This window comes from Trachemys scripta, chromosome 2 (genome assembly GCF_013100865.1).
Source record: "Trachemys scripta elegans isolate TJP31775 chromosome 2, CAS_Tse_1.0, whole genome shotgun sequence".
Classification (NCBI taxonomy): domain Eukaryota; kingdom Metazoa; phylum Chordata; order Testudines; family Emydidae; genus Trachemys; species Trachemys scripta.
The window spans coordinates 248,638,073-248,662,197 of record NC_048299.1 but is presented as its reverse complement, the minus strand read 5'-3'; the positions used below and the strand labels follow the sequence as shown (position 1 = coordinate 248,662,197).

The 24,125-nt window shown below is 42.0% G+C and overlaps 1 protein-coding gene across 1 annotated transcript in view; it reads left to right on the top strand.

The window, feature by feature from the left end:
* Positions 1 to 23,706, top strand: part of DPYS (dihydropyrimidinase) — a 44,866-nt gene extending 21,160 nt beyond the window's left edge. Inside the window, exons 5-10 of the mRNA XM_034763462.1 lie at positions 4,058 to 4,214; positions 7,169 to 7,310; positions 9,561 to 9,703; positions 16,526 to 16,733; positions 20,253 to 20,358; positions 22,743 to 23,706. Of these exons, the coding sequence (XP_034619353.1) occupies positions 4,058 to 4,214; positions 7,169 to 7,310; positions 9,561 to 9,703; positions 16,526 to 16,733; positions 20,253 to 20,330 (728 nt within the window). The 3' untranslated portion in view covers positions 20,331 to 20,358; positions 22,743 to 23,706. The remainder of the gene's footprint in view (positions 1 to 4,057; positions 4,215 to 7,168; positions 7,311 to 9,560; positions 9,704 to 16,525; positions 16,734 to 20,252; positions 20,359 to 22,742) is intronic.
* The last annotated feature ends 419 nt before the right edge of the window (positions 23,707 to 24,125 follow it).

Genomic DNA, 24,125 nt, shown 5'->3' with positions numbered 1-24,125 from the left:
TGCAGGCTTTTTTCACAGTAGTTCACAGTGAAATTCACTTTGAGAGGAATTCTCTCCTCTGCTGCTGAGCCAGCCCCAGCAGGGGAGAATTCTGTCCAGCACAGGCTTTGCATAAGCACTGCTGCCACAAGACCCAGGGTAGGAGGCATGGTGAGTGTGGGAGAGGAGTGTTGCAGGCTGAAGGTGTAGGTGGAGCTGCCCCACACAGGCAGCTGAAGACAGGCTGCTGTAACCTCAGCAAACCCTCAGAAATGTCTGTTCCATCGGAGGTCTCTCAGGCCCCTATGGCAGCCCAGAATTGGGAGAGCACATGTGGCCTAAACTCAAATCCCCCGCACCCCAAACCGTGACTGTGAATTTTGTGTTGTGCCTCTTAGAAGGCAGTGCAGAATCCCGTCCTTTTAAAATTTGAAAATAAATGGATATAATACAAAGGATCTACTGCTTAGGTCTTGGAAGAGAGTCCTGGGGTTCCCATCTTCTTTTCTTTGTATCTTTCTCCTCCTCCTCTCTTTGCCTAACTCCATAATACAATTAGATAAATGGGACTGGAAGCTTAAAACTCTGCAAGCCAAAGACCAAGTAATAATGAGAAAAATAACATTCACCAGTATGTGACAAAGCAAACTGAGCCAATGGGAGAAGATTACTAATATCTGTGTCCTGAGAGATGCTGAAACCATCTGGTAACTGATGTAGCTGGAGAACAAAATTAGATCAGTACTAGAAGCCCTACACCAATAGCTGCAGGCTTATCAGGATTGATCGAAGCTTAAAAATGGTCCTACAGCATTTTTGTATACCTAATCGTCACAACGCAATTGAGGAATGGTACAACACCCTGCTGAGAATATAACTTAAAAAGAATGCCAATCACCAAAGAAAGGCACTGCTTGCATGTCTGAAAACTTCAGCCCCTGTGGCACTAGATTATCTTGACATTGAATGAATGAGATGTTTTTTTTGTCATCTTACAGACATTCACAAATAAATGAATTACATACCGGTAATGCAGTGGCTGTCTGTGTGCAAATAAAACAATCACACAGACATCAGGATCTGGTTTATTGAGATCTAGCTTTTTGGTGAGGCTATGCCTTATCCCTTTCAGAAGGTGTGAGGGGACATTTAGGGCTGGTCCAAACTAATCCCCTACTTCAAACTAAGATATGCAACTTCAGCTACGTGAATAAAATAGCTGAAGTCGAAGTATCTTAGTTCGAACTTACCGCAGGTCCACATGTGGCAGGCAGGCTCCCACGTCGACTCCGCGTACTCCTCTTGCGGAGCAGGAGTACCGGCATCGACGGCGAGCACTTCCGGGATCGATTTATCGCGTCTAGACAAGACGCGATAAATTGATCCCAGAAGATCGATTGCTTACCTCCGGACTTTGAGGTAAGTATAGATGTACCCTTAATTTCCACTGGGAGAGCCACAAACAAGTTGCCCTTCAGAGGAGACCTTAAATTGGGGTAGCACTTGTCACAGTGCAACATCCTTCCCTCATACTGCACAGTGTTGTTAGCACTGGATAATAACTCACCCCTTGAGTTGGGAACTTTCCCAACAATCTTGTGGCCCAGAGAAAAATGATAGAAATTGAGCCATGCAATTCTCTGTGTGGATTCTGTAACCTGTTCGTAGTAATGTATCAATTTACTCTATGGCATAGCTTCACCAATATGGGTCCAAGGTCTTTGACAGTCATCACAGTATGAATCTATGTATCTATCATACTTGTATGATGGTACATATACTTGTATAGTACATATGTTTATGATTAGAGCTGGGCTTTTCTGCCCCACAATTTCCCCCCATTCTGCATCATGGCAGGAGGAGAAGTGGGAAGAGAGAAAAGAAAGCCATAGGCTGGTGGTTAGGACACTCACGGACATGGGAGTCTGGAGTTCAAGTTCCCTGTTCTGAACCCAAGTCCCCAAATCCCAGGTCTGTGCCCAAACCCCTGGGCTTTGTATCTCTGTGGCTTTGAACAGAATTTCCATCCTGCACCTGAAAAACCTTTCCCCACAAGAGTTTTGGTTTTGACACATGGTGATATTTTTGGATGTAATCATTCTTAACTTAAAAAAAAAAAAAAAAAAATTCCTGACCCGCTTTCTTTATGGTAGGCAGTATCTGAGCACCTCACAACCTTTATTGTATTTCTCCCCCCACTCCCTCTCTGAGACAGGACAGTGCTATTATCCCCATTTTGCAGATGGGAATCGAGGCACAGAGCGATTGAGTGCTTTTCCTGAGATGACACAGAAAATCTGTTGTAAAGTAGAGAACGAGACAAGAGTCTCCTGAGCCCAAGCCTAGTGCCCTAATCACTGGACCATCCTTCCTTCCTTCCCTGCACTTTTCATGCCAAATGTGATGTTTAAAAATCATGATAATCCTGCAATGTGTCACTGCACACAAGCCTGCTAATAAACAAATCCTAGATCCTTCAGTCTGGCTGTAGATGTGTTGTGGCATTCCCATGTACAAATAAAACATTGAACCAAACAGAGGACCAGTGTTTAGGAACCTCACGTGTTCAAACCTTGCAGTCACGTTTTACTGTGGCTCATATCAAAGCATGCAGATAGCTCTCCACTACAGAAACATTTATAGTTCATTACATTTCCATTAAGCTTTGTTGGTGCACCCATGAAGGTTCATTAATTCCACAGTAGCGGGATACCAGTCCCCCCACGAAAAGGGCAAGTATAGTATTGTGCCAGCAACTACTGAGTTCAATCCTAGCTCTGACACTGAAACCTTCAGTGATCTTGGGAGAGTTGCTTAGCCATTTTTGCCTTATTTACCCCATTTGTAAAATAGGGATAGTAAAATATATTTATCTCCTTCATAAGGGTATGGTAAGGATTAATTAGTTTATGCTTGTATAGTGCTGTATATAGATACATAAAAAGTATTACTGTTTATTCCTTTAAACAGGCTGTAGGGCAGCTGCAGAGCAGAATAAAATTCTCACCCTCCAGGGAACATAGCCAGTCACACCTGGAACCGTTATGATATTTTGGGCAGACTGATTTCAGTTAACCAGCTGTAATGTTACAGACTCCAGATATATTGCATCTTTGATTTCAATATTCTGTTATAGAGGTTCACCAGAACTAGGGCCTTCTTAGTGAATGTGCAGTGATAATACCAGTGAAAGTCATTTAAAATTATCTGATATCATCTATGTTTTTGATAATGCTTGTTAAAATTTTATTTTTCCATTGATTGTGTGGTGAAGTAGCCACTCTGTAATTAAGGTTGGTACTTTTAGTAATCATTTTATTTTCAAACTCCAGCACTACCACCTTCCCCAGAGAGAAACATTCCCCCTGAAATTTCATATGATACATCTGGGTAGAATTTTCCTGTGAGGCTTGTGGTTTTTTTTTTTTTTCCCCCAAGACTTTTAAAGTTACAGTGATTAAAAATGTCTCTGTGGTTGACCAGAAGTTTTATTAGCTTTTTTTAGCTCAACCAAAATCACTCCAAGTGAGTTTTGTTCTCTTGATTACCTGTTACACAATTGTAGTTCAGACAGTTTAAAAATGTAAACTTGGAAGGTCTCTCTCTCGGTACCACCACATAATTGACACATTTTATAATGCCAAGAAGAACAATCATTCCAAATATATTTATCCCATTATGAAGAAACTTCCAGACCTCTGATATAATTTAATGTAACCTGGGACTATGTTCCTTTTGAAATGTCTTCTGCACACTAAGCAAACAATATAAAAAATCAATAATAGTATGTCTGACAGAAATATAATCGAAAAAGCTTTCCCAAGCAACATAAGAAAACATAACAGAGGATGATCAATAACATATTCATAATGGAGATGCTGTATTAGTTTACGTGTTGTATTCTACTGTACATTAGTATCTAGTTTAAGATGACAGAGACTATACATGTTTTTTCAAATTTAAATCCACCATCTTTAGGAAGAGCAGGGAAGAGAAACTACAAAACCAGCATTTTACAGTATTTGTTGCCTTAAATACTTTTGAATGATTATATTAACTCCTCATGTTTGTTTTTCAGGGAAGGTAGTATATGGGGAACCTATTGCTGCTAGTCTTGGTACAGATGGCACTCACTACTGGCATAAAGAATGGCATCACGCCGCAGGACATGTCATGGGGCCTCCATTGAGGCCAGACCCTTCAACACCTGATTTCCTCATGAACTTACTAGCCAAGTAAGCAGACTAAAAAGCAGTGATAAGTCCAGCTGTATTGTGTATGAGACCCATTAGACGATTTATTAATGGGTCACAGCTACAGCACTTTCTGTATTCAAATAAATAAAGTTGCTAGCAAAGGAGTAATGGGGCAGCAAGGCTGCATGTTGGCAGAAAAGGTGTAATCAGATGGCAGGATCTGTAGCCAAACTTTGGGATGCCCGGCTCCTTGGCTGACCCTTTTGGTTAGCAGGAGTTTGAACCCTGCATCAAACTGCTGAGTAAATTCTGCTGACTCATGGTGCCAGTTACGGCTTGTTCCCTCCAGCAGCATGACCCTCTACTCAGAAGGAAGGAGGGGCAGAGACTGGGGGGTCCCGCAGGAATCCTTAGGAAACCAGCCATGAGGAGAATGCTTAAGCTGAGACTTTATTGGTGACTGAAACAACAAAAACAATGAGGAGTCCTCGTGGCACCTTAGAGACTAACAAATTTTAACCCACGAAAGTTTATGCCCAAATAAATTTGTTAGTCTCTAAGGTGTTACAAGGACTCCTTGTTGTTTTTGCTGATACAGACTAACACAGCTAACACTCTGAAACCTGAAACAACAAAGTAAGTAAAACCTCAAGAAGGGGATACATTTGTCATTTTGCAGCATTTGCAGATCATAGAAGATTAGGATTGGACGAGACCTCAGGAGGTCATCTAGTCCAACCCCCTGCTCAAAGAAGAACCAACCCCAACTAAATCATCCTAGCCAGGGCTTTGTCAAGCCAGGCCTTAAAAACCTCTATGGATGGAGATTCCACCACCTCCCTAGGTAACCCATTCCAGTGCTTCACCACCCTCCTAGTGAAATAGTGTTTCCTAATATCCAATCTAGACCTTCCCCACTGCAACTTGAGACCATTGCTCCTTGTTCTGTCGTCTGCTACCACTGAGAACAGCCGAGCTCCATCCTCTTTGGAACCCCCCCTTCAGGTAGTTGAAGGCTGCTATCAAATTCGCCCTCATTCTTCTCTTCTGCAGACTAAATAACCCCAGTTCCCGCAGCCTATCGTAAGTTGTGTCCCAGCCCCCTAATCATTTTTATTGCCCTCTCTCCAATTTGTCCACATCATTTCTGTTGTGGGGGGCATAAAACTGGACACAGTACTCCAGATGTGGCCTCATTAGCGCCGAATAGAGGGGAATAATTACTTTCCTTGATCTGCTGGCAACGCTCCTGCTAATGCAGCCCAATATGCCATTCGCCCTCTTGGCAACAAGGGCACACTGTTGACTCATATCCCGCTTTTCATCTACTGTAATCCCCTGGTCCTTTTCTGCAGAACTGCTGCTTAGCCAGTTGGTCCCCAGCCTGTAGCAGTGCATGGGATTCTTCCGTCCTAAGTGCAGGACTCTGTACTTGTCCTTGCTGAACCTCATCAGATTTCTTTCGGCCCAATCCTCTAATTTGTCTAGGTCGCTCTGGACCCTATCCCTATTCTCCAGCATATCTACCTCTCCCCACAGCTTAGTGTCATCTGCAAACTTGTTCAGGGTGCAATCCATCCCATCATCCAGATAATTAATGAAGACGTTGAACAAAACAGGCCCCAGGACTGACTCTTGGGGCACTCCGCTTGATACTGGCTGCCAACTAGACGACGAGCCATTGATCATTACCCATTGAGCCTGATGATCTAGCCAGTTTTCTATCCACTTTATAGTCCATTCATCCAATCCATACTTCTTTAACTTGCTGGCAAGAATACTGTGGGAGACCATATCAAAAGCTTTGCTAAAATCAAGGTATATCACTTCCCCTGCTTTCCCCATATCCACAGAGCCAGTTATCTCAGAAGGCAATCAGGTTGGTCAGGCATGACTTGTCCTTGGTGAATGTTGATTGTTGACTGTTCCTGATCACCTTCCTCTCCAACAAGTGCTTCAAAATGGATTCCTTGAGGACCTATTGCATGCTTTTTCCAGGGAGTGAGGTGAGGCTGACTGGTCTGTAGTTTCCTGGATTCTCCTTCCTTTTTTTTAAATATGGGCACTATATTTGCCTTTTCCTAATCATCCAGGACCTCCCCTGATTGCCATGAGTTTTCAAAGATAATGGCCAATGGCTCTACAATCACATCAGCCAACTCCCTCAGCACCCTTGGATGCATTGCATCCGGCCCCATGGACTTGTGTATGTCCAGCTTTTCTAAATAGTCCTTAACCTGTTCTTTCACCACTGAGGGCTGCCCACCTCCTCCCCATACTGTGCTGCCCAATGCACCAGTCTGGGAGCTGACCTGGTCTGTGAAGACCGAGTTCAAAAAAAGCATTGAGTGCTTCAGCTTTTTCCACATCATCTGTTGCTCGGTTTCCTCCCCCATTCAGTAAGGCTCCCACACTTTCCCTGACCACCTTCTTGTTGCTAACATACCTGTAGAAACCCTTCTTGTTACCCTTCCTATCCTTTGCTAGCTGCAACTCCAATTGTGCTTTGGCCTTCCTGATTATGCTTCTGCATGCTCTAGCAATATTTTTATATTCCTTCCTTGTCATCTGTCTAAGATGTGGGGCCTGATTCTCTTCTCATGGACACTGGTGCATATTAGGAATAACACCGTTGAACTCCAATAATACTGGTGTAAAATTAGCATGAGACCAGAACCAGTCCCTTTGGTTGGGGCAAAGTGGGGATGCTACCTGCACACAGAAGGCCTTTGAAATATCTAAAACAAAGCATAGAAAAGTTGGATGTCGCCCCTTGGGTGTAGTAGGAGAGAACTGCATTGCAGAGGAGGAGTGGATGTCTCTACTTGGAAGCAGTTACTCTTCATGGGGGCAAGGAACTGAACTCAGATTGGCAGGGCTAGCTGCTTTTTTCAGGAGGGATAGCTGGGCATGGCCAGCCTTCCTACAAGCTCTCATGTCCATAGGAGTGTGATGGCATACTCCACTTCATGGCATATCTCATTTCTTTATAGTGATGACCTAACTGTGACAGGGACTGACAACTGCACCTTCGACATCTGCCAGAAAGCTCTGGGGAAGGATGATTTCACCAAGATCCCTAACGGGGTGAACGGTGTAGAGGACAGGATGTCTGTCATATGGGAAAAAGGAGTGGTGAGTATTTTTTCTCATGATTAAGCTGATGTTGGAGCAGAAAAATCCATCTATATCCCCAACAAAAGCTAATGTAACTTCTTAAAAATACTAGCTTCCCAGACCCCTTAGATTGGCTATTATGGCATCTGGTTAGATGAAGCGGCAAGGACCCAAATGCAATTTTTGGTAACACATTTTCAATTCCCATTGACTCCAGAATCCAGTGCCCTCAAAGGAGGTGCTCTGCACCTCTCAGGATCAGGCCCTTTGAACTAGAAACAAAAGCTGAAAGCTAGCAGTCACATTTTTCAAACGTTTATGACTAAAGCTAGAAATCTAAATAAGTGACCTGGCTTTCAGAGGTGTTGATTATCTATCACATGCTGGGTGAGTTGACACTGGAATGTAGAACACTCTGACCAATTCAGTACTATTAAAAGCTCTAGAGAACGTTGGTTTAATTGAATTTTGAATTGAACTCCTTTTACCTGGTGAATCTGAATTTCTTGCTGGTAATGTACATTCAAAATATATTAATTTATCACTTAAGAAATGCCCACCCATCTCTCTCTCTTGATTGTGATCTATTTTGTAAACCTGTACTTGGGATGCAAAGCAAATATGCATGTTACACACTCTGGGTGGTATTCTGCCCTGATTTACACCCTGTGTAATGTCAGGGGGATTCCCAAGCATGTAAATCAGGACAGAATATGCAAGTGAGTCATTAAACACACATACCATTTGCTGCTTTTGAAAGTGAAACACCTTGGTCAAAGTAACTTTTCAGGAAAGATCACCAAATGGGACTTAGTCATTAAATCTCTCTCTTTTCATACTTGTAGAATTGTATGGTGATTTTTTTTTTAATAGCTAAAACTTTCTCCTTCCAGAGCACCAGTGCAATTAAGGCTGTCACCATTTATTTCCTTTCATTTCTCTCCCCACCATAAATCTTTATTATAGACCGGGGTGAGCAAACATTTTGGCCTGAGGGCCATATCTGGGTATAGAAATTGTATGGCAGGCCATGAATGCTCACAGAATTGGGGTTGGGTTGCGGGAGGGGGTGAGGGCTCTGGCTGGGGCTGTGGATTCCATGGTGGGGCTATAAATGAGGAGTTCAGGGTGTGGGAGAGGGGTCCAGGCTGGGGCAGGGAAGGTGGGGGGTGGTGGTGGGTGAGGGCTCTGGCTGGGGGTGCAGGCTCTGGGGTGGGGCTGGGGATGAGGGGTTTGGGGTATAGTAGGGTGTTCCGGGCGGGGACTGAGGGATTTGGAGGGTGGAAGGGAAATCAGGACTGGGGGTGTTCAGGGGTGCAGGCTCTGGGTGGCGCTTACCTCAAGCAGCTCCTGGAAGCAGTGGCATGTCTCCCCTCTGGCTCCTGTATGCAGGCACGGCCAGGTGGCTCTGCTGCACGCTGCCCCATCACAGGCGCCACCCCTGAACCACCCTGTGGTTCCCGGCCAATGGGGGCTGTGGGGGTGGTGCTTGGGGCCGGGGCAGTGTGTGGACTGGAGCCAGAGGGGGAACATGCAGCTGCTTCCAGGAGCTGCTAGGAGTGGCCCCTGACCCTGCTCCCCGGCTGGAGTGGGGCAAACTCCAGACCCCGCTCCCCAGCAGGAGCTCGAGGGCCGGATTAAAATGGCTGGTGGGCCAGATCCGGCCCGCAGGCCGTAGTTTGCCCACCCCTGTTCTATACCATTTAATCCAGAATGTTTACTGAGTAATACCGGTAGGGAATAGATTTGCAGACCACCTTTCTGTGTTGTACAATTCAGTATTGCCTCCCTTGCCTCCTTGTTACCCATTCACAGATCATCTGAATGTCCACCTTGTTATAATGATTCTTCTCTTGCATCTTAATACTTACCAGAGCTATCTGGAACATGTGGCATCTACTGGTGAAATTTAGAAGGATTATAGAGCCTAATCTAAAGTCACCTGATATGAATGGGGTCTTTCCATTGATTTCAGTTGGCTTTGGGATCAGATCCATAGGCAGCTACTCTTTGAAGTGCCACTTTTGGAAAGTTAAAAGAAAATTATTGCATCAAACTCAGCTAATGTACATTACAATGTGTGTGTCAGTGTTATGATATTCATGATTCATTTAAACTCATCAATACAGCACAGATAGTTATTGAAAAGATTGGTGTGGTGTTAGGTGAGACCTCTACACCACTCAGCCATGTGTTTTTGATTACAGGAATTTATTTAATTCCTTCCGGACAAAATGAGTGTTTTTGCTTCCATGTACTGTTTTGCAGCACAGTGGTAAAATGGATGAAAACAGATTTGTAGCTGTTACCAGCACAAATGCAGCTAGAATCTTTAACCTTTACCCGAGGAAGGGAAGAATTGCTGTGGGTTCTGATGCTGACATCGTTATTTGGGACCCAAAAGCTACAAGGTATGGTCTGAGTAATTAAATCCCATTCATCCAGCCTTTTATGTGGGAAAAGAAATATGAAAACATTTTGTATTGCAATAAGTCCCCAGGGTGGGGTGAGGGCAGGTCTTATTTTAACAGCACTGCACATAAATTATTTACAGGTTATTTGGCACTTACAGTAGTGTATCTAATCAGACGTCTTTGATGTCTAGACAGACTGTAAATGTTTTTCTGGACTGCTGACCTTATAGAAAAACAGCAAGGTTTGTACATTTATACTAAATACTCCTGTGTGTGAAGAGTAAAACTAACTAATGGAGTGCTAAACTCAATTATACAGTTCAGTCACAAGGTGGCGCTGGGTGTCAAATGCCGTATTTAAGCTAACTTTAGTCATACCTGGCAGAGCATTAAAAAATCTTACAGTGAACACATCTGGAGTGTATCTCTGAGAAGGAAGCTTTGTAACCCACGTATATCTGATACAGAAGCCTGACCTGCTAGCAGCAGCCAGGCAACCAACTTTATACAAGAAGTACATGACACTAACCACACTGAGACCTCCCTGTAACTATGATCCATGCTAGCTAAGTTCAGCCTCCCACCATTGCAAGAAGGCGGGAATGGGAAACAAGCATCCTTGGCTTCCCTGCGAAGGGCCCTAGCACAATCCTAGTCCTTGAACGCAAGGAAAGCGCGAGGGCTGCTCTGGGCTAGTGCCTAGTCTAAGAGGGTGGAGCCCAGGCCTCATTCTGCCCCTGCCCCAACCAGTTAAGTTAGTGTCACCCACTGGTGAGTGTATGTTATAAGTTCTTTGCCACAACAGGTTTCACCTCCAACTACAAAGGTGCCGTTTTCCTATGGGTATCTTTTCAGTCAGCAAGGCTCTGCTTCCTTATTTGGACAGATGAATTTTAAGTTCAGAAAATGCATTTTTTGTTTAAAGAACAGGAGTACTTGTGGCACCTTAGAGACTAACAAATTTATTAGAGCATCATATTTAGTCTCTAAGGTGCCACAAGTACTCCTGTTCTTCTTTTTGCGGATACAGACTAACACGGCTGCTACTCTGAAACCATTTTTTGTTTAGGATCTGATCCTGCTCCTGTTGCATGGGATGGGAGCTTTGCCTTTGAGTGTAACAGGAGCAGGATTGAGCCCATACAGTGGTTGTGAGACGAGTACATTACTAAAGCTATGTCTACACTAGCACTTTTGTCGGTAAAACTTCTGTCAGTCAGGAATGTGAAATAAACGCACACACACCCTGACTGACATAAGTTTCACCGACAGACACGCTGATGTGGACAGTGCTGTATCAGCAGGAGACGCTCTCCCACCAACATGGCTACTGATGCTCTTTGATGGTTGGTTTAATTATGGCGACGGGAGAGCTCACCCCTTGGTATAGAGCGGCTACATAGGAGACCTTATAATGGAACAGCTGCAGCGGTATAGCTGTGCTGCTGTAAGGTCTGTAGTGTAGGCATCGCCTAAGTATACAGGTGATGCTAATTCTCACTAGTAGCATCTTTATATGTTTCACCAAAAATCCTGAAGAGGGCACACACAACCTACTGGAAAAATGAAGCTAGCTGACAGCCTTCAACCATTTGAAATATTACACACCGCCAACCTCTTAAGCTTTGTTGCATTTTGACAATGATTTGAAATTTCATAATAGCTGCATTCTTATTTATTAATAAATGTTAGATGCTGGCTCATTTGAAACAAAATCATTAGCGTCACTAACATGCCTCAGTCCAGTCCCCCTGGTAGGATGCAATGGGGCTGCAGTTTTAAAGCACTGGATGTTACCAGCGGAGAGAACTGGACAAGTGCTGATTCATAACTATGGAGAATTGGGAGTGGAGTGTGGCAGAGGAGGCCCGTAGGGGAGATTCTGACATCTCTTTGAAAGATTACCAATGGTGATGTGAGGCAGTTTAAAAAAAAAAAAAAAAAAAAACCCTACAAAATCAGCTGCATTAGCCCTTCTGTGTCATTGCACAGTAACAGCAAGTTGGGTGTGTTTGCTGCATGCTGAGTGTTTTGCTTTTCTTTGCTTTTCTTCCTCAGGTTATAAGAATCTAGTGGATTCAGAGTGACAGCTCAGTGAGCCAGTAGCTATTGCAGTTGACACACACAGGTTCCATTTCCAACACTCCACCAGTCTGGCCAAGACTTTCTTTTTAAGGGTCCATTTCACATTGAAATCTTTGGCCTATTTCTGCAGGATTCACTAGTTATTTTTGCAGGAAAAAGTGTGGTGCATGATTCTCAGTGTATGTATTTAAAAACCTCAGTCTCCTAGTTGTAATGCTTTCTGCATAGCAGCAAGCAGTCTGAGCAGAGACATGTCAAATGTACAAACTAATTAAAAATACTAGAAAAGATGTAATAAAAATTACTTGGAAGTCCAAGGCAGCAGTAACTTATTTTCTACCAATTTAGGATTATTTTAAGCTCCTATTCATTAAACAGCACTTGGATAGGAAAAGAACTGCAATGTTATAGTATTTATGCTACATGATTTCTTCTTACAGACCCCAACACACACAGCACCCCAGTACATCTTGTACTTAAGTGTTGAGTGAAGAGTCTTAGGGAAAATGTGTGTGGGTAGCAGACGTGCAGTGTTGTACTCACTGACCTTTATTATTTTTAATTCAGGCTTTGCCCATGAGCGTGCAATACATGTTGATTGAAACTTCCCCCTCACTCCCAATTGCTCTCATTGACTGTTGTATTGTGTGTGTGCATTCTGACAACTCAAACCCCAGTGAAACAAAAGCAGTTAAGTGCTACATTCCAAATGGGAGGGACAGTGGGGAAGCACACAGCAATGTGTGCATCCGAACACACACACTGTCAGCTGTTGTTTCGCTGACACCTTTTAATGCCTGAGAGACATGGACAAGTAGTGATCTGGCCCTGCAAAGGCAATGGAAGCAGAGCTGCTTGAAGGGTCAGGCTTTAACGGGCTTAATCTAAAGCTCACTGAAATCAATTGGAGCCTTTATGTTGACTTCAATAGGCTCATGATCAGGCACTAAATGCTTATGCATTTATCTAATGTTGGTGGACAAATCTGCACTCATTTAAAAAAAAAAAATCTGCAGCTTGTATCTGTCACGTTTTTTGTCAATCTTCAGCCCCAGCTGCACATGGGGGTAACGACTCTTTGCCAAGAGGCTGCTTGTTGTTATTCATAAGAAAGAGAAACACAACACATTAGCAGAGCAACTTGTGCTGTCACGGTGCTCTTAACCCCTTTGAAGTGTGAGCATAATTTTGAACACTTCATACATTAAATACCAGCAATTAGATACCATGGTGAAAGGTGTCATTAAAAAACTAGGAAACATACAATTGCGTGTGTGTGTAACACATGTGCAATGATATTTTCAGAAGATCATCTTCTTCTCTATATACGCACACTCACTCACTCACTCAAAATCCAAAGTAGCTTTACTGAAGTCAGTATAGTTCCAGTGATGTGAGCAAGAGAAGAACCAGGCCTGATTACTTTAATAACCCTACTAAACCAAATGGCTGTGTTCATTCTGTCCCACTATGGTTGGTCTCAGTCTGCATTTGATAATGTCTAGCCTGGGACAAGAACCTATGTAATTAGTAACCAAAGTTGGAGTACTTAAAGTACTCTCTTGTTCAGGTCTTTGATGCTTGCAGTCAGATTATACCTTCCTTACATTGAGTAATTCCTTAATCCACCAGAAATCCCATTGTCAAAATGGGACCAATTTCAGCCCCAATAAAGATGGCAGATTTGGGCCCTTGCATTTGAACTGCTGCTGCCAATTTTCAATCTAAGTTCCATTAGCTGAGCAGTCAATAACATTCAAAGAAAATACAGGAACTTTCAGAAGCTTCCTGGTAATGCTGCTCAGTGCTGATCTTGTCAATGATAACAGAAAACACTTTGATGCAAAATTGTATTGTCATGCTCTCCGGGTCAATCAGTGCTTCTCTGGCTTCTGTTTAATCAGGTGTTCATTCATTCTTTTTACTTCTGCATGTCCTGGGACACTTCAACTGTTGTGGCTATTACCAGGGATTCCAAAGGGTCACACGTAACTGTGGCGGGTTAAATTAATGAAGAAAACCTATCTCCTAGAACTGGAAGGGACCTTGAAAGGTTATCAAGTCCAGCCTCCTGCCTTCACTAGCAGGACCAAGTACTGATTTTTGCCCCAGATCCCTAAGTGGCCCCCTCAAAGATTGAACTCACAACCCTGGGTTTATCAGGCCAATGCTCAAACCACTGAGCTATCCCTCCCCCAAAGGGTCTTTTAAAATCAATTAATTTATTTTATCAAGGGCTATTAAGGAGACTGTATTTAGATCCTGCTGTACTTTCTGAAGATTAATACTTGTATTACACTGCTGTAAAGGAGCTTTGTGGAAGGCAGCCTTCAGAAAATCCATTATGTCACCTAGTACATTTTAACACTGCCATTGGATTTCTTTCTTACTTGTGCCATCTCCCATGAATTTCGTGTGTCTCTTTTTGTTTAGCGATATGCCCACCTAGTGTGCCTCTGCTATAGTATGCTGAAGTAGCCTCCATGATGAGTGTAAGGATTTTAGCTAGCTTTCACATCTTTTTGACACCTTTCCAAAGTTTAGTGGCTTAGTGCTAATGTGTGATAGGATATGATCCCTAAAGATAATTCCACCATGGGCACTGTTACTCACCACTGTGGCAGTTGTCACCATAAAGGTACAGCAGAAAGCTGCTCACAGAGACGCACTCTTTCTATAGTTATTAACACCTGTGGGTGTATTGGTTCAAAGTTTTTGGTGGGATTGATCAATATTGAGAGAATGTTCTTGAGCTTTTCCTTCCATTTCTTCAATCTTGGAGATAGGTATAACCAAGAAGATGATATTGACACTGAAGCATGTGTATTTGTCTGTTTTCTACTTAAAGCATGCTAATAAAGAGCATCTTTTCCCTGGGCAAAGCAGCCATTAAGAATACAGCACATGTGAGGTATTTAATGAAAAGTCAGCTGCCACTGAGATTCGCTATCACACTTAAAAGCAATCACATCCACTAAGTCTTCATGATTTACAGATCAATATGAAAGGACAACTACACGTTCTTCCAAAATAATCGGAAAAGTGTGGTAATGCAGTCACTAAGATTTTCCTGCATCTGTTTGCCTAATTAATCCTTTAAAGTACTTGATCCATGAACACTATTGAAAATGGTAAACTCTCAAGAAAATACTTATTCAAAGTCAGTCAGGTATTAAGATTTTTAGTATTGCTCTTACTAAAAATATAATTGCTTATAATTGCTCTTCTGGAAACTGATGAACATAGGGAATACCATCTTAGCTTTCTCTTTCACAAAACAAGGCCTCTGAAATAATGTTAAGGGCTGTGTTTTCACATACATAATGCTTTTTTGTACAACATGAGTGGCCAAGGCTGAAGATCTCTGGCTACTTCCAAACAATGTTCAGTAAGTGAAAACGTAAATGTAAGCACTAAAAAGGAAAAATGCCCAAGTAAAAAAATAACTCAGAGAGGAAATGAAAAATAAGTAAATAAAAATCACACTCCCCATCATACACTTAATGGGAGGCCATGTGTCTGGCCCAGGGGAAAAGAGCCAGGACATTTGAGTTCTAATCTCAGCTCTGCTGCTGACTCTGTAGCAACTTAGGGCTTGTCAGTACGGAAAGAGCTATTGCAGAATAAGCTATACATAAATCACGCTAATTATTCTAGAAGATGGTGATTTTTATTCCAGAATAGAATGTCCACACAGGGAGCTATTACAGAAGAGTTATTCTGGTCCATTTCCTCATTTAGACAATCCTTTCATCTCTTAGGGTTCATCTATACAGCGAGTCTCACAGGCCAGGTTGACAGACTCGGGCTTGGGCTATGGCACTAAAAATAGTTGTGTAGGCATTGTGGCTTGGGCTGGAGTTCGGGCTTTGAAGCCCCTCCCCTTCCTTAAGCTTCAGACCCCAAGCTCCAGCCCAAACATTTACGCAGCTATTTTTAGTGCCATAGCATGAGCGCAGATCTGTTGGTCTGGCCTCTGAGATTTGCAACTGCTCACTGGGTAGACGTACCCTTAGTTCTGTGTCTTAGTCTACCCATCTATAAACTGAAGATAAGAATGCTCATCTACCTCGAAGAAGTATTGTGATGTTTAATTAACATAAATTGCTTTATATCCTTGGAGGAATGGTACTACAAAAGTGCAAAGTAGTATTATCATAGCCCCAGTATAGTAAAGTAACATAGCAAAGGGACATGGTGTTGAGCTCTAGGTCACCAGGTCAAATCCAGGCCTGTCTAGCAGTGACCAATATTCATTACCAACTTCTGACTCTCCAAGGTCTTGTCTTGTTAATACTTCTCAATCTCTTACTTGCCAGAGCCAAACTTTTCAAACCAGAGGTTGCAAGCTCACTTTGGTTGAAAGGACACATTTTTTCCAGGCTGTAATTTTGAACGTAGACATATTTGTTAAATTATGAGATCAGTCCAAAAACTAAGGATCTGATCTGTTTTTTTACACTAACCTCTTTACAGTGGAAAATTATGCATTTAAGACTGCAAAGTCCCTTCCATTTGAAACCCCTTTTTATTCTTTTGAAATGCAATTACTTTTCAATGAAATGTTAATGCTGTATTCTATTTTTACAGCTGCTTCCATGATGTATAGTGCAAAGCTGCAGTTTAATAATGCTGCTAAATGCTCTCCCCCTCCATTTCTTGGTGCTTTATGTTGGAGTAGAATGTAAGGATAATAGTAACTTGTTTGGGTTTCTGTTTGTTTTGAAAACGCAGGACTATATCTGCAAAGACACATCACCATGCAAACAATTTCAATATATTTGAAGGAATGATCTGCCATGGACTCCCAGTTGTGACAATTTCAAGAGGCAAAGTGGTGTATGAAGATGGAGTTTTCAATGTCACAGCAGGAGATGGAAAATACATTACACGTAAACCATTCCCTGAATATGTCTACAAAAGACTCAAGCAGCGGGATGAGGTTAATTAAAACAATACATTGCGGTAGTGCTTGCAATCTTTGTGCAATATGAGGAAAACTAGCTTTTTTTTGGGGGGGGGGGGGGGGAGGTCTGGGTTTCTGTGGTTATTTCACTTGCCTTTGTGATCAAAATGTGCCCAGACTGGAGAAAGTGAACCTGTAGGTTGGAGTTTTATTGCTCTTCCTCTTTTCATGCACCAACACCCGGGGCTAACTCCAGTTCTCAGGTATATCAGTGTAAGTTGGAGGGTGGGATCATGTGCCTTTGAAATCTTGGTCCCATTTATTGTACAGGTGGTCACACTGATCTAATCATGAAAAGCTCTGAGCACCTGTAATCACCATTGACTTAACAGAAGTTATAGATGTTCAGCATCTCACAGAATGAGATCCTAAATTGTGAAAAAATATCAACAATTTTCTAGCTCTTTCATAGTTAGATATTTGGGGATCAATCCTGCAAGGTGCTGAAGACTGTAGGATTTGAGGCTCAAATAGGTAAAGAACAAGTTAAGAATAATTTAAACAAGCGAGATGTCTTCGGGTTGGCAGGGCCTGATGAAATACCTTCCAGAATACTTAAGGAACTGACTGAAGAGATCTCTGAGTCATTAGTGATTATCTTTGAGAATTTATGAAGGACAGGAGAGATCCTAGAGGACTGGAAAGGGGCAAATATAGCACCTATCTATAAAAAAGGGAATAAGGACAACCCAGGGAATTATAGACCAGTCAGCTTAACTTTGGTATCTGGAAAGATAATGGAGCAAACCATCAATTTGTAGGCATGTAGAAGAAAATAAGAAACAGTCAGCATGTATTAAGAACAAATCATGTCAAACCAACTTAAAATCCTTCTTTGACAGGGTAACAAGCTTGTGGATAAGGAGAAAGCAGTAGATGTGATATATCTCAATTTAGTAAGGCTTTTGATTCTGTCTCACATGACCGTCTCATAAACAAATTAGGGAAATATAGTCTAGTTAAATTTACTATAAGGTGAGTGCGCATCTGGTTGGAAAAGTTTACTTAGAGCAGTTATCAATGGTTCACAATCAAGCAGGAAGGGCATATCAAATGGGGTCTCGCAGGGATCTATCCTGGGTCTGGGTCTATTCCATATCTTCATAAATTATTTGAATAATGGCATAGAGAGTACACTCATAAAGTTTGCAGACAATACCAAGCTGGGAGGGGTTGAAAGCTCGTTGAAGGACCAGATTAAGCAATGGGACAAATTACCTAGGGACATTGTGGACTCTCAGTCATTGGAGATTTTTAAGAACAGGTTAGACGAATGCTTGTCAGGGATGGTCTAGATAATGCTTAGTCCTGCCTTGGTGCAAGGGACTGTACTAGATGACCTATCGAGGTCCTTAGCAGTTTTACATATCTATGATCCAGTAATGCAGTTCCAGTAGTGGGACTACACATCTGCTTAAAGTTAAGCATGTGCTTAATGCTTTGCTGGATCAAACTGATGCTCAGCATTTTCCATGATCAAGTTCTCAGTGTCAAAATTACTAAAGGAGGAAATCTGTGAAACACTTAGATTGACTATTTTATGCCTGTTCACTGGTCATGTACTGGCCATGAGAAATATTTTTTCTGCCTTAGCACTGCTGACTCTGGGGGTTAGGGGGAGATTTCAAAAACACCTAAATGACTTGTACTTCTAAAGCACTTAGGTGCTTTTGAAAATCCTGCCCTGAATTAATACTATTCATAACACTTTCTTAGCGCTGAAACAGATCAACATACGTGTGAGCTTTTTGCTGTTTGAAATGTTTCCAAACCAATTAATTGGGCATATTGTTTGCTCCAGTACTTCCCCCTTGCTGGCCTGATGAAATATATGTGCCAAAGGTTAAGTGGGGGTCGGTCTCTCTCTCTCTCTCTCTGTCTCTCTCTTCCAACTGACTTCCTCTCTGTAAACGCATTTCCTGTAGGAATTGGTAGCCTGCCTGCTAATTAACATACATAATACAAACAGGGTTACAAAATGCTTTTTTCTCTCTGCCAGCCTCCTAAAAACATATATTCTTTTTGCTGAGAATTAAAAGGAGATTACTGTTTATTTAGCTTCACAAATGAAAAAGAAGGCCTGGATCCTATACTGTTCTTATATAGATGGAATAGATTGGTGTAAATTGGGTAAAATGGAGTGATCTTGATCTACACCAAATGAGGATCTGACCCAGAGTATTCTTGATTCTTTGCCTGATATATGCCTTGAAATCAGGCCCTTCATTTAAACATCTCCCCAGGTTCTTGTATACATTATATTCCCCTTTCAATGTTTATAAGAATTTTGTGTTTGGGAACCTCTGCTTTACATAATGCATCTATATATTGTACTTTCTCAAACATTCCTAAAGTAGTCAAGCTTTTTCCACAGCTCTGCTTAACAACTGTCACCTTTGGCCCAATCCTGCGAGATGTTGAGCATCACCTGCAAAGTGCTGTGTGCCCTGAATTCCACTGATTTCATTGGAAGCTAGAAATATTCAGCACTTTGCAAGCCGGGCCACTTTATTACTAGTACTCTGTCTTCATTGTTTATCTTTGGCTCTGTGGGTTTCTAATGCAAAATAAATGACATTTAATGCTAATGCTAGTTTACTACTGAAACCATTTCTGGAGTCATATTACACCAGCAAATACACAGGATGTTCATCTACACGTCTGGGAAAGGTCCAGGATTTATTTAATATGTAATGAGAGGCTCATTTAGCAGGTCTCCACAGCAGTGCTGAGCCTTGGTATCAGAACATCATTACGTCCAGTTTCTGGCTAAAGCAGCAACCCGCACATGGGATTGAGATTAGTTGTGGCACTGGAAAAACAAAAGAACAAAACTGGACTGTATGTATCTTTTCAGAGGCAAATTCACAATTGAGCTAAGGACAGACTTGGCAGTCACAGGATTTCTGAGACTACAGTAACTGTGCCAGTTTACATTTCCCATCAGAAAGAACTAGGGAGAATTTTCCCTAAACAAAACATGAAGAGCAAATGTCTTTACAAGTGACTTCAACCAAACTTGATCTCTTTTCGACAAGAGCTAGAAATGCTGGAGGGGTGGTGTGCAGATCTGCAGGGAAGGGGACATCTTGTATCACTGTTATGCACCCACTTGTCTTGCCTGTAGTCAGAGCAACATTGACTAATTACTGAGAGATCCCCCAACACTCTAGGCTCTGTTTAGATTACGGGCTGGGAGTGGTAGGGGAGTGACAGTAAAATGAGATGGGAGAAGGCCAGTTGTTCCTAAAAATGGCTTCAACAGCATTTAAGGGAGTTAGCCAACCAATCCCAATTAAAGGTTGATAGGAGTTGAGTGTCAGACTCTCTTGGGCACTTTGAAATACTGTAGGTTGGGATTTTCAAGAGAAATGATGAAAATGTTGTGAGGCATAAAATACGGAGCTAGGAAATAACAGGCTTCTATTTTGGTTGTGTGCAATTTGCAAATGCAGAGGGAAACAAATAAGAAAGAACTGAACTGTTCTCTTATAGGTTTGCCAGCCTGTTCCTGTTGAGCGAGCACCATATGGAGAAGTGGGCTCAGTCCAGTCCAGCAGGGGAGGAAAATAGACGTATCCCTAAAGCGTGGCTCTCCCAGGTAACCCTTTCCTACTTTCCTTTCTGCACCTTTCTGAAAATATGCAGAACAAATATTGCAACTCTTCTTATATGTGACAGGTTCATGTGGGCTGAACACTCCTGGAGAGTGGGTGCCCTGTATCTTTAATTTTGATGAAAACATATGGCAGTTCTATAGTCCATGCTTGGGAGACCTTTGCTGATGAAAGCTTCAAACAGAGGAAATCCTATGGGATAACTGAGCTGGAGCCTGGATGAATTAAGTGCTTGAATGAAACTTGAATCTGAGGAACAATGAAAAAGTTGAGCTAAGTCCATTGCTGAGATAACACACCCCTTTTTAAGGAGCTATGTCTGAGGCCATGTCTACACTTAACGGGGATTGACGCTGCTGCGATCAATGCAGCAGGGTCAATTTAGTGGATCTCCGCAGAGCGCTCTCCGGTCGACTCCGGTATTCCACCAGAACGAGAGCGTCTCCCATTGATGCAGCGCAGTGTAGGCACTGCAGTAAGTTGACCTAAGTTACGTCAATTCCAGCGACGTTATTCAAGTAGCATAACTTAGGTCGACTTACCCCGGTAGTGTAGAAAAAGTCTGAGATAGCAAAAGGAGCAGTAACAAAATCTGAACACAGAATGGCTTAAAATCCAACTCAGAATTTTACAGAAACTTTTGAAATAACCCAATGTTTTTTTAGTGAAATGAGCTTTAAAAAAAAAAAAAAAAAAAGGATGTTACTAGTCCCCCTGTTTCATAGTCAATACACTCGCCAAGGGCTATAATGTTTCTGGCAAGCACATAAACCTCTGTCAGAAGAGACAGATAAGCACCATGTCAGAGACATTTTAGTTGACTCAGAAGATACAAGATGGAAGAAAGGAGTTAATATCGGCTGACTGACTATGATAATAAGGCAGTGCAGCCCCAGTGACAGAGCAGGAATCTTCTCTATCCCCAGTTCTGCTTCTTACTCACAGTGTGACTTAGTGCAAGTCATTTAACTTGTCTGTTTCAGTTTCCCCATATATTCAAAAGGCATAAGAAGGCCCTACCTACCTAATGGGTATGTTTGTGTATAAAATGCTTTGGTGAGTGAAGACACTGTGTAATTGCCCAGTATTAATTATGGTGATATACATTTCATACTTTTTAGTAAGCATGCTAAGTAGACACACTTGTACAATGTGCATTAGTAAAGTGAGTTGCATTAACCAACTTACCACACCTTAGTATCTGAGGGCTGGTCCACACTAACCCCCCAGTTCGAACTAATATATGCAACTTCAGCTACGTGAATAACATAGCTGAAGTCGAAGTATCTTAGTTCGAACTACAAGGTACTTACCGCGGGTCCACACGCAGCAGGCAGGCTCCCCCATCGACTCTGTGTACTCCTCTCACGGAGCAGGAGTACCGGTGTCGACGGCGAGCACTTCCCGGATCGATTTATCGCGTCTAGACAAGATGCGATAAATTGATCCCAGAAGATCGATTGCTTACCGCCGAACCCAGAGGTAAGTACAGACGTACCCTAAGTTACAATTCTTTTTGTTATTCCCTATTCTAAACAGAGCAATGCAGGTTTATTTCAGATACCGCTTGTGGCAACTGTTGGTAAATGTTAGTTTTTTGGTGGTGCCTACTACAGCACTACTTCAGCACCTTTGCCTCAAGGAAGATGGGCTCCACTAGAAGGGTATTGGTCACATATTTTCTTTCCTACAGAAAAATGGCATTAATTGTTAAAGAAACAGAAGGGATCAACTCAGAAAGAAATTTTTAAAAAGTTATAGTTTCGCTAAACAGTAACAGGGGGCCAAAATGACCGCAAACAACAAGTATGTGAAAGGTGTACGCCCCGTGGCAGGGGAATAATTGAAGATGGGCCAGGCACATAGGAGTCATCAGATGAAAGTAAGCAAAGGAAAACTTAGGCTGAAGACTGGGGGAGAAATTTGCTAATAGTGAGGTCTGTTAGCCTGTGGAACAGTATCCCAAGGGACAGGGAACAAGCTCCATTACTTGCCTCACGTAAAACACAGCTATAGAAGGCACTAATGAATAAATATACTGCTGGGAACAAACCTGCAATGGCAGGATTATGGACTTATCTTTTCTATCTTTAATTTCTATGGTTCTGTGAACGTCTCCAGCAGTGTGAAGCTTCATCCAGAGCAACAATGAACAGCATGTTATTTGTTTTCCTCTGTCATAAGGGAGAGAACTCTTGTAACAGAGAGCAACAAAGGCTAAAGCTGCAACAGAGCAAGGGAGCTGTAATCGTTCTTTCCAGTTCTTAGTGCTCTCCCTCTGTTATTACCACTTTGGGAGACAAATGGCAAAGTAGCGAGTCTGTCTTTTGAAAGATTACATCATATTGTGTTCCTTGTTTCTCTGTAGATAAAGCCAGATGAAAATTATCCTGCTTGCCCCATCTAAGCAATGCATTCTGGTGCCCGTCGTGAGCAAGTCCAGCATCAACTTTTGAAGAGCCAAAATTTACCAGCTGCAAAAATAGGCACTACAGATCTTAATATGCTTTAATGAGTGAATGTTGTCATTCTAGTAATTGCTTTAAAGGACTTTAGTTAATTGAACCAAACATATATAACAGCAGAGTAACACAAAAAAGCAAAGCTATGTTAACACGACAGCTACTCTGCAAAGTCTTACTCTGACTGCTGGGATGGTATTTCTTCACATTTTACTTTTTAAAAACATCACATAGTCTAGCAAAATAATAAGGCAATACATTTCTTTCTAGGGCTTAAACACAAGTTTTTTCTTTATTCTTGTCCCATAAAGCCACCATAGATTAAGTCTAATTCTCTTGCTTCACATGGTAGAGAGGAGTTCTGTGTTCACGAATTCACAGATTAAAGCCAGCAAGGGACCATTATAATTGTCTGGTCTGACCTTCTGCACAACACAAGCCACAAATTTCACCCAGTAGCTCCTGAATCTAGTTCAATGGCTTGTGGTTGAATTACAGCATATCTTTTGGAGAGACACCCAGTCTTGCTATCAAGTGCTGTACTTGGTTCCTCCTTCCTGGAAGAAATTAAATGCTGCCAGAGATCATTCTGATCTGGTAGTGCTACCACTGTGCCAGAAGTGGATGGTGGCCCTCCTGGAGCTCTATTCCAACCAGTCTGGTCAGGTGCTTCTTTTATCCCCTCTCCCAGGCTAATCTAGGCGGTGGGAAAACTGGTGGTGATTCTACAAATCTGCCAGCATTACCCAGCTGCACTAGCTCTGCACAATGAGGCACACTATGCATAGAGAAGCATGGATACAGGATGCAATAAAAGTTTAACAGGGCAACTTGGCCCAGAGTATATTAGCAATAACTAGAGCTGATTTTTAAAAAAGCTTCAAAGTTTAATTTTTTTGCAATACTTTCAATTTTGCAGGTTTGAAACAGACCTATTTTTCAATGGTTTTTTTAATTCAAAATCATTGTTGAATTTTCTTATGGACCAAAAACTGGGTTTTTTACAAAGGAAATGTTAACAAAAGTCAGTGTTTCCTGGAGTCTGTTTCTTTAATAATAATAAAAAAAAGATGAAAAACTTCTCATTTGTTAAATTTCAACCTGTTTTTTTTTCTTTGGGAGGTAACTATGTTCCTAGAAGGACTATGTTACTGCTAATATCATGGTTCTATCACTGGGTGTGTACTCTGTTCCTATGTAAGCAGCCAAAAGCAGGGCCTTTGCTACACATCAACCCTGTTTTGTGTGATTTTTTTTTTTTTAACCGAATGTTCCCCTGTATTGTCCCT